Source organism: Macrobrachium nipponense, chromosome 26 (assembly GCF_015104395.2).
Source record: "Macrobrachium nipponense isolate FS-2020 chromosome 26, ASM1510439v2, whole genome shotgun sequence".
NCBI lineage: Eukaryota > Metazoa > Arthropoda > Malacostraca > Decapoda > Palaemonidae > Macrobrachium > Macrobrachium nipponense.
In genome coordinates, this window is record NC_087215.1 from 40,529,640 (window position 1) to 40,541,239 (window position 11,600).

At 35.3% G+C, this 11,600-nt stretch overlaps 1 protein-coding gene across 1 annotated transcript; it reads left to right on the forward strand.

The window, feature by feature from the left end:
* Nucleotides 1–247: 247 nt before the first annotated feature.
* Nucleotides 248–7,745, forward strand: LOC135200202 (rhodopsin-like). The gene is made up of 2 exons (XM_064228639.1): nucleotides 248–333; nucleotides 6,485–7,745. The coding sequence occupies exon 2, from the start codon at nucleotides 6,485–6,487 to the stop codon at nucleotides 7,625–7,627; it is 1,143 nt and encodes a 380-aa protein (XP_064084709.1). The 5' UTR covers nucleotides 248–333; the 3' UTR covers nucleotides 7,628–7,745.
* Nucleotides 7,746–11,600: the final 3,855 nt, after the last annotated feature.

Sequence of the window (11,600 nt, forward strand, 5' to 3'; positions counted from 1 at the left end):
AAAGAAAAACTTCACTTCAGTTTTTGAGGTCAGATATTTAACCCCGAAAGTCCTTCATATATACAGAAATACATAGGTCAAGACTAAAGGTCTTCTCCCTCAATGCCAATTACTGACTTACCGCTTGATTACACTTTTAGTTAAGACGCCACATTTTCTGCTGCATGAACAACCGAATACCTGCTCATCGAACTATAAGGAAGTCGTATATATATAGAACTGCGGGGCGTGCTCTCCTCGTGCAGAGCATCGGTAGCAACTGGAACGGTATCCCGGGCACCAGTTCCTGGCCGCTACTGAGTATTCTCGACCACCTCGTAGTATCTCGATAAGGTATGTAGTATTATAAAGAAAGCAGTTTCAGAAACATTTCGATGACATAACTATTGTTGCAGAAGACAAAAATCCATTCTTGTGTAGGTTTTAGAAGTATTAGTATGACCATACAGAATTATCCAGCATTCAACGGCTACTGTCTCTTTCGGCAGAAGAAATTTAAAGTTTTATTTATTGTTCTACTAATGTAATTGCAAAACAGCACAGGAGAGTGTCCTGCATTTGCCAGAACGAAACGTATTTGCATGCAATGAGTAATACTAATATCAATATCGTTATTAACACAACTATAGTTATCATAATTCATATCATAACCCAATTGATGTCCTCTTGACACAAATTTCCATGACAGTTCACTCTGAGATGAATTATTTGTGTATGTCATTCGCCTTTTGGGTTTCATTGGGAATAGCAATATTTTCATTTTTGAGACTGAAGTAGTCGGCTAAAATGGAAGTCTCATCAAGAATTTCAGACGATAGCTGCTTAGGTCACTATTCGTTTCCTTGTCCAAATAGCCACTAAAAGAACGTCCTTTCATACACAGTACTTCAAGTAGGATGTGGATAGAGTTACTAGCTGAAGGTAAAGCCACAACAGCTGAGAAAATATATATATTTTTTAAATTTTGTGATGCATACATTCTACTCAGGGAATTCAAATTTCTTTAATTGTCACATAAAGACAAAATTTTTGTTTAGAAATTAGAGCTGTGAAATCGGTATAAGTCGTCGTGCCATTTAATCTGTAAGACTTAAAAATTTATCATTCTGAGTTTTTTGTTGACATCACAGGGCTTCAATGAATAGTTGGAGCCTTTCACTTCAGGTGCATCCCTTTCCGTAACGCGTTTTTCATATTTGAAATATTAAGGTTTCCTAATTTCAAAATATGGCATTGCTCTCTTGAGGTCAACATAGTAGTTTTGATGACAGAAGTACTGACAACCTCGAACGCATGACAAAGCCAAAATAGTTTCATTAGATAACTGTAAGTTCTACGAAAATCCATATCGTACACACAAAAATATAAATAAATATAAAATATATATATATATATATATATATATATATGTATGCATGTATGTATATATACATACATATATTATATATATATATATATATATATATATATATATATCATATATATATATATATATATATATATATTTGTGTGTGTACGATATGGATTTTCGTAGTACTTACAGTTATCTAATGAAACGATTTTGGCTTTGTCATGTGTTCGAGGTTGTCAGTAATTCTGTCATCAAAATTACTATGTTGACCTCAAGGGAGCAATGCCATATTTTGAAATTAGGAAACCTTAATATTTCAAATATGACAAACGCGTTACGGAAAGGGATGCACCTGAAGTGAAAGGCTCCAACTATTCATTGAAGCCCTGTGATGTCAACAAAAAACTCAGAATGATAAATTTTTAAGTCTTACAGATTAAATGGCACGACGACTTTAACTGATTTCACAGCTCTAATTTCTAAACAAAACTTTTGTCTTTATGTGACAATATATATATATATATATATATATATATATATATATATCATATAATATATAAGATATAAACATATATAATATATCATAATAATATATATATATATATATATATATCTATATATATATATAAATATATATATATATATATATATATATATAAATATATATATATATATATATATATATATATATATATATATATATATATATATATATATATATATATATATATACAAGGGATGGAGCAGGCGCTCAGGCAGTAGACAATTTGGAGTTCATGGGAAGGGATTCTTTTAAATCTGTTTTATTAAAAAGCCGACGATTCGTATCGCTTGATACATTTTCTAGGCTGAAAAAGCAAATAAAAAAAATAATGCTTGTATTCAAGTGGGTAGGTGTCTTGTTCCCCCTGTCATTTGCTGTTTGAATTTTCTCTCTTGTTCTGTTTTAATTAATGTGAACATGGTGCTCATTAGTAAATGTTGTATATAATCCTTACTTTATGTATACAAGCATTATTTATTTTACTCGCTTTTTCAGCCTGGAAAATGTATCAAGCGATAAAAAACGTCGGCTGCTTAATAAAACGGTATAAACAGAATGTCTTTCCACGAACTCATATATATATATATATATATATATATATATATATATATATATATATATATATATATATATATATATATATATATATATATATATATATATATATATATATATATATATGATATATATATATATATATATATATATATATATATTATTCCCTTTTGTTTCTTGAATCTGGTATCACATGATTATTTTCAGGATTTTATTACAATAATAATAATAATAATAATAATAATAATAATAATAATAATAATAATAATAATACTGGAATCAGACCCTTTTTCAACCAGATATTATTGAAAGATATTGCTGCATCACCTGCATGTTACTTGTAAATAGTATCGCACCGATACAATTGATCAGGAGGAGTCATTTCAGGGTATTGTTGCATTAAACCTATCAAACTAAGTGAATCAAATATGGTGATTCCAGCTTCTTGCTTGGGTTTCGGAATGGGTTTTGAGGGTGGGGGATGTCGAGGAGTTGCTTTCATCTTCGCAACTTTTTCGAGGCTGAATTTGCATCGTTTGTTCCAAGCATGATGTTGAAGAGAACAGTTTGGGCATTTGCTTTCTACTGTTTTCTCCTCTCTTGAAAACATCAAGGCACTGCTTAGAGGGGCGTGGTTTACAGCATATACCAACCTCTCTGTGGATGTGCAGCGGCTGCAGCGGTGTCCAAATCTGTGGCACTTGTAGCATCGTAGTGGTTCAGGTATGAACGCTTCCGTAGGGAAGGATCCCCATATTCCAATGGGATCTTGGTTGGGAATATCTCCTTGCAAGGTGGCAATGATTTCTCTTGTAGGAGTCCGCGACTTCCCAATACATCTCTGTGCGTCTAGAACATTCCAAAGCTGTAGAATGGGGTCTAGAGGCAGGGTAGTTAGGTATTTATATATAACTGCTTTCCTAACTTTCTCAGACGGATAAAGTAGTTGGAAAGCAGTGTTGAACTGTAATCGAAGAAATTCTGATTATTTCTCTGATTTTTGGTGTGATGATCACATTATCCAAATTGAGTTTCATTGACATAATAAAGTGTTGCTTTTGTTTTTTGAGCTTTGGTACTGCTGCATAAGCACAGTTCTTCTTGGGCAGAGATTTGATATTTCGGAAGAGGTGGCAAATGATTGGTTGTAGAAGACTTGATTGGAAGGGGCTTCCTCATTTTGATTAGGTATTTTTCTATGGGCTTTCTTTTTATGGACCATAGTCCATCCTTCAGCATTGGATTCATTTCAGCTATAGGAAAGTATGGTGTTACTGAATTTCCGCCATTGGAGGAGTTGTCATCCTCTAACTGAGAAGTAGGAGTGCTTGATGGCTCTGAGTTTTCATCAGTTGAAAGTGTTTAAGACAATATGTCTTTTACATCGGACATCTGCTCATGACGAAAACGGCAAGGTTTTTATTCAATGAACGGGAGAGACGACTGACGACGACTCTATGGATGCTAAATCAAAACTGAAACGATAAGATGTTTTCGGGATCTACTCAATATATAGTGGTAGTTCAGCAGGGGTTCAATTGCACGCTGATTTCTCATTGGTTGGTGGCACAGTGAGTTCCTCCTATTGGTTGAAGAAAGCTTCTCTCAAGACACTTCTCGTTGTTGAAGGCCGCGTTACTGCAACCTGGCAGATCGTCGAAACTGGGGCGTTACATCACTGGGCGTTGCGTCACGTTGCATAACATCACGGTGGCTCGAATTTTCATTGGCTGCTGGACTGCTTGTCTCATCTGGTATTTGTGGGCCGTGGGTGTCGCTTGGTCTGGTATTATTTGTATTTATATATTCATAAGCCTTCTTAAGTTGGTGGGGAATAAGACCACTTCCTGTGTTGGATTTAACTGAAGGCTTCACTTGTTGTATAAGGAGAGTCTCCAGAAGTCGCAAACGCTGCTGTTAGTTTAGTATTTTTGATAATACCGTCGCAGGAAATGGCTTCCTGCTGCGCTGTCCTAGTATGGTTCTTAATCCCTCCATACTATGCATGACAAGAAATCCTTTTGGATAGTTTCATAGAAGTCATACCAATGTAAGAGCTGGGATATCCACGAGTGGGGCATAAGAATTGGTAGACTACATTCGTCTGCTTCAAGGGTCGTTTGCTGGTGGGGCTGGCTTGTTCTTCATGATCTAGTTCCGGGTACATCGATTTTGATAATAAATTATAAGCTCAGTAATAGGGAAGACCCCTGACTAGCAGCGTTTGTGATTACTCGAGGCTCTCCTTAGACAACAAGAAAAACCCTCACTAAATATGCCACAGGAAGTGCTCTTCCTCCTCACCAACTTAAGAAGGCAAATGAATATAAGTACGAATAATACCAGACCAAGCGACAACCACGGCCCAGCAGCCAATAAAAATGAGAGATACCGTGACGTCACGTACTGTCACACAACGCCCTGTGGCGTTACGCCCCAGCTTCGATGATCTGCCAGGTTGCAGAAACGAAGCCTTCAATGACGAGAATTGTCTTGAGAGAAATTTTCCCCAACCAATAGGAGGAACGCACCTTGCCCCCAACCAATGAAAAATCAGCGAGCGGTTGACCCCCTGATGATCTACCACTAGCCCATGCCAGCACAAGGCTGGCTTAATCCATCCATCCACGACTACCACAGCATCTCAGAGTCGTCGTCAGTCGTCGCTGAGCCGCAGTGTTGCAGAGCTGCAGTCGTAGCTGAGACTTCACTCCCTGGCCATCTACTACTTGCCAGGTATCCTATTACGCCCTCTCTCTCCTACTGATGGGTACCTTAGATTTTAAAAGGGTTGGTAACCCTGCCTGTCGAACTTTTCATTTCTATCGCCATAAGCACTTGCTCGTGATGACTTATTAAAGCCCGTACCACCACATAATAGCTGGCTTAATCTAACCACCATATGACAGCATCTGCAGTCTACTCCGACCGACTGCCGTGACCATATTCGGAAGATATCAAGAAAAACGTTGGCCACTACAAGAATTTAACAAAACCCAGCATTGATTTATACCTATAATAGTGTATATAACACTACGGTCTATGCACTCCACATTTGATTTACTTCATGTAATAAATTTAATGCAACAATATCGTGAAATTGACTCTTCCTGATGGATTATATCGGCGCGATACTCGTCTGTTGCAGTAGCAGAGAGAAAATTGTTATTAGCAAAATAGAGAAGATCATTTACAACTTAAATACAGCTGATGCAGCAATATCTTTCGATAATAATAATAAGAATTATTTAAAGAATTATTATTATTAAGTATAATTATTGTTATTAATTACCATTATTATTATTCCAACAGAAGTAAATTATAAAATATTCCTGGGCTGTAACCTAATGTATGCATTTTGCTAAATGTAAAAGATGTGCATACAGATTGGTCCCATAATACTTTTCCTCCGCTTTCCCTCCATATGATGTAATAGGACAAACGACAAGAAAAGCGTTTAGCAAAATGACTCAAAACTGGGGAGAAATCCGGAACTGATCTGGGGATAAATTTATTTCATAATTATATCCTTCCACTACCTTTGAAAAAAAGACTAGTGAAAAAGAACTAAATATGGAGAATTTCACGTAGATGCTTGATATTGCAACGAATATGAAGATAAAGTAATGCGGACTTATAATGGTGAGACGATACTCCTTCAAAAAAGGCAATTTTGGATACCAAGCGATGCAGGGACCCCAAATCTAGATACAAAGCACAACATAATTATGTAATTCTTATAGACTAAAGATTTTAATGATAATTTATATTGGTTATTATTATTATATTATTATTATTATTATTATTATTATTATTATTATTATTATTATTATTATTATTATTATTATTATTATTATAGGCTACCAAATAATAAAAGGAAGGCAAATTGGATTAAACAGTATCTCATTAAGATTCCGAGGTGTCAGATTTCCTTATACTTTTTAACACTACAGTTCACACATTATTTGCAGATAAAATTATTATCATCACTTTTCATTCGAACACTAAACCTTATAAACTTGTGGTCTTTACAGATGGGTTACTGGGAAGATCCCTCCAACATGGTTGGCAGTGGCCTCATGGCCTCAACGAACCCATACGGCAACTACACCGTTGTCGACAGGGTACCTCGAGAGCTTTTGGGCTACATCCACGAACATTGGTACCAGCACCCTCCCATGAACCCTCTCTGGTACAGTTTGGTTGGTTTCTGGATGTTTATCATGGGGGTTCTTTCTGTAGCCGGCAACTTCGTTGTAATCTGGGTTTTCATGAACACCAAATCTCTCAGAACACCATCAAACATGTTTGTTGTAAATCTTGCCTTCTCAGACTTCTGTATGATGGCATTCATGTGCCCACCTATTTTGGTGAACTGTTACTACCAGATGTGGTCATTCAGTGGTATCTTCTGTGAGATCTATGCTTGCATTGGTTCTATCTGTGGAACCGCCTCCATTTGGTCTATGGTTTTCATAACCCTCGATCGTTACAATGTCATTGTAAAGGGAATCTCTGCCAAACCTTTAACCAACAAGGATGCTATGCTGAGAATTCTGTTTGTATGGATCCAGACTATTTTCTGGTGTGCCCTTCCATTCTTCGGATTCTGCAGATATGTTCCTGAAGGTAACATGACCGCCTGTGGTACTGACTATCTCAGTGATGATCTTTGGAGCCACCTTTACCTCTATTTCTATGCCATCGACTGTTATATCTTCCCCCTGTTCTTAATCGTCTACTGCTACGCATTCATCTTGAAGGCTGTTGCCACTCACGAGAGACAGATGCGTGAACAGGCCAAGAAGATGGGCGTCAAGTCTCTGAGAAATGACCCAGAAGCCAAAAAGACATCAAACGAGTGCCGCCTTGCTAAGGTTGCCCTTATGACCGTTTCCCTGTGGTTCATGGCATGGACTCCTTACTTCATCATCAATATTGGAGGCATGAACTACAAGGAAATGATCACTCCTCTGTTCTCCATCTGGGGTTCTGTTTTCGCTAAAGCCAATGCTGTGTACAACCCCATTGTCTATGCCATCAGCCACCCCAAATACAGAGCTGCTATGGAGAAGAAATTGCCGTGCCTGTCATGTGCAACTGAGAGCGATGATGACCACTCCGTGGCTGATACTGCTTCAACTGCCTCAGCCAATGAAAAGACTGAAAAGTGCTAAAAACTCTGAGAGTAGGCGCTGACCAAGCATGATACCGAGATTGGGTGGGAAAATCTTTTAATCGAAATATTACCCGAACATGTTCGAAGTAAGTTTTGAAATAAATCCTTGGCATTAATCTATTCTTTTACTTAACCCTTTTTTATTGTTTAAATCTCTTGACAGAATGCTATAGATTACACGTACTCATGCAACCAAACATGGATTAATTTTCGGTATGTATATATATATACATATATATAAAATATATAATATATAGTATATAATATAGATATATATACTATATATATATATATATATAGATATATATATATATATATGATATATATCAATAATAATATATATAGTATATATATATATATATCATATATATATAAAATAAATATATATATATATATATATATATATATATATTATATAAAAATATATAATATATATATACTATTATATATATTATTATATATATATCTATATATTATTAATATATATACCTATTTTTATTTATAATATATATATATATATATTGTATCATCTATATAATATATATATATATAATACTTAATATATATAATATATATATATATTATAATATATATACTTACAATTAAACCATTTCACATCGGACGGGCTGGCAGCAGTAAAAACAACATTACAACATTCCATTCACTCCCACAATGTTAGCAGCTTCATAAATCTATACAGAGGGCTTATCATCAGCAGAAGGCAGCCCCTAAGATCAATGTACAGCTTACCTATACCGTGCATTCATTTCCTTGACCTCAATGTTTTGCCTAAACTGTTCCATTTCCATTGAATTTGTTTCTTTTCTGCTAATACTTTTGAGTATATACTGATTTCTCCAATCTGCTGCTCTCCATGCCTTTTACATGACTTAATCTCTAAACAGTCTGATCCAACATTTCATAAAACACAAACCATTTTATTGCTTTTTCTCTCCTGCGCCACATTTTAGCTCTATCAGTTCTCAAGTCACACATGCTACACAAGCATATCTCTATCTAACTTTCATCTCTTTCTTTCACTAACATTCAGCGTCCACCCTTCACTTCCTTAAAGGAAAATTTTCTTTGCATTCCCTTCATATGTTTCCTTCTTGGCTGGTGTTAGCAGATGATATAATGCTGATTACAGACAGGGAAGAGGACTACCTAAAGTTTTGAAAAAGGTTGGGAGTCAATACGACCAAGGTTAAGGTTATGAAGGAAAATTAAAATCAGGAAGTGGGAGGACGATATCATCTGCAAACACCAGCGACAAACGATCCGTTTTCAACAACTGAATTATTTTTTCACCCAAACGTTTGTTACACACCTTTCCTATTAGAATGAGAACCGTTAGGCTTCTTTAATTATTACAGCCTCCTTGACCACCTTCACCCTTATGCAAAGGAACAATTATTCCTCTAAGCCATTTCTTAAGAGCTTTTCTTCAGACACCTTACACATAACTCACCAACTCAGTTAAACTTCTGTCCCCATATAGCAGCATCTCACTGGCAATCTCATCAACCACTGGTACTTTCCGGTTCTTCAGTCTCTTAAACTGCCTTGCTTACACCCTCTACAGTCACTTACCTATGCATTCTCACAGTCACACAAATAACTCCGGTAATCTGACTCCAGGTAATTTCAGTCTCTGTATGTTGACTCCAGCGATCTTGCAGAAACTCCGTTGTTTATTTTTCCTTCGTGGCTTATACCTTTATTTATGGATTTATCACGTTCAAACTTTCGTGTTTCAGTTATACATATATATATATATATATATATATATATATATATATATGTATGTATATATATATATATATATATATATATATATATATATATATATATATATATAATATATATATATATATATATATATATATATATATATATATATATATCTAATATATAGATATATATATATATATATATATATATATATATATATATATAGATATATATATTCATGCAAGATTTTCGATCACTGCAAGATTAACGTTAATGATAAATTGGGCAGAGAGAACAACGGAAACCTGTTCTCATTCTTATTTAAACCAGTTGCCCTTCATAGAAAAGCAAGATGTACCCACACACCTGAAAAGTCAGGTACACATGCTTACATTGCTTCCAAACAATAATCAAGAATCTTACACGAGCCTTTTTAATAAGGTAACTAAATTACGTCAAGGAGTCAAATTACCGATAATGAAATTTACGGGGAGTCAGATTTCCGGAGTCAAAATACAGAGACTGAAATTACCTGGAGTCAGATTACCTGAGTCAAAATACAGAGAGTGAAATTATCAGGAGTCAAATTACCGGCTACCGGTACGGCTACTTAACCTATTAAAGGAATACGGGGCACAATGTCAGGCATTGAAAGGCTAGAGTGAGACACATGCCCATCACTAGGGAAACAAGAATAGGAACTTGAACACCGCAACGAACGTGCCTTACAGTTGTTGCAACCAGACAATTGGGTATCCGTCATGTAATCCAGTGGTAAATTTTCCCCAGACCATGGTAATGGATATGCCTACCTAGATGAAGAACAGGAAGAAAGAATATAAAAATCCTCAAAGATGAGTTGTCAAATAAAAAACGCTTATTAATGAAATACCCATGGAAGGGGAATCTGATTATGGTTGTATACTTCTCACTCATGCTGATTCAAGTAAACCCATAGTAGTATTTGTGGACATAACTCTTCAGAGAATATAATGAGCAGCAAATTGAAAGCCTGTTTCGGACTGCAGAATCACGGATATACACGAAAATAATACAATAATGCTGCGAAAAATTAATTTTCCGTTTCAACCGGAAAAATCTTTACTTAAGTATATGGCCATAATTGCAAAAGGAGTGGATATGCTTTGCTCATTTCTTGGTTATCCAACTATAGTCCCGGAAGGAATCACTTCTGACTCTCCAAAAGAACAACTTAGTAGAAGAAATGGTCATCTAAATTCAGGAATTCCCATCAGTGGAATAATTTAGAGTGAATACGACCCAAAGACAACTGTTATTGAAAAGGCATCCTGAAGAAAAAAAGAAACGGGAAAGTATTATAAACTGACCCATACCAGTGTCTAGCAAATTACCAATTATTTTGGAATCTAATTAAGAAACGTTAGAAACTGGGAAGAAATGATTCCAAAAGTCAAGGGATGTTTGCATGAATGAAACGGCCAGGAAATTACCTGTTTGATTTAGTTAGAGGGTCCACTGGAACACCTTTTAAGCGAGGGTAGACATCCAGCAACTCGGCAGTTATCGTGTTATTCAGGGTTTTCGTTGAATTTGATGAAATCAAAATAAATCCTGTTTTTACGCCTATTGGTTACATAAATTGCAATACCTTAGCAATGAAATGACCTACAGAGCTTGTTCACTTCTCAAAATATAGCTTAAGGAATTACCTATTTAACGGACACGAGCACAATAAGATTGGATAATACGTAAGGTCACAAGAGGTCAAACTTTAACCTTTTCGGATGGGAAACTAAAATCGAACTTTTCATAATTAAATATTTGTGAAAAATAAGCGAATGAATTGAAAATTTAATGCTTTTACATTCTGGTTAGGTATAACATAGGCAAGTTTTTTTTAAAATTAGTTGGAAAACCTGTTTATTTATATAATATATACCGGATCAGCATACTGAGGCAAGAGAGATATATACTGAGTTTCATTCTTAGGGATGGCAATAAGAATGGAAAAGATGAATCAATCCAGTTTCTTCTATGTTCTCCGTTCACATATTGGTCACTTAAAATTTTGGGAAACCTAATTTTTTTTTTTTTTTTATTGGAGAATGTCTGACTCTGGCGCACCAAAGAAAAAATGAATGGCAACACAGTCATTATCCTCAAGTGGTTCTTGCCAAAAAATCTGAGGCTAAATGTGAAACTACCAGTAATAAAGTCACAGGAAAAAAAATAACAAAATAAAAGTCACAATTTTG

Coding starts and splice junctions, on each gene's coding strand:
- LOC135200202 (XM_064228639.1), top strand. CDS start 6,485: ATGGGTTACTGGGAAGATCCCTCCAACATGGTTGGCAGTGGCCTCATG.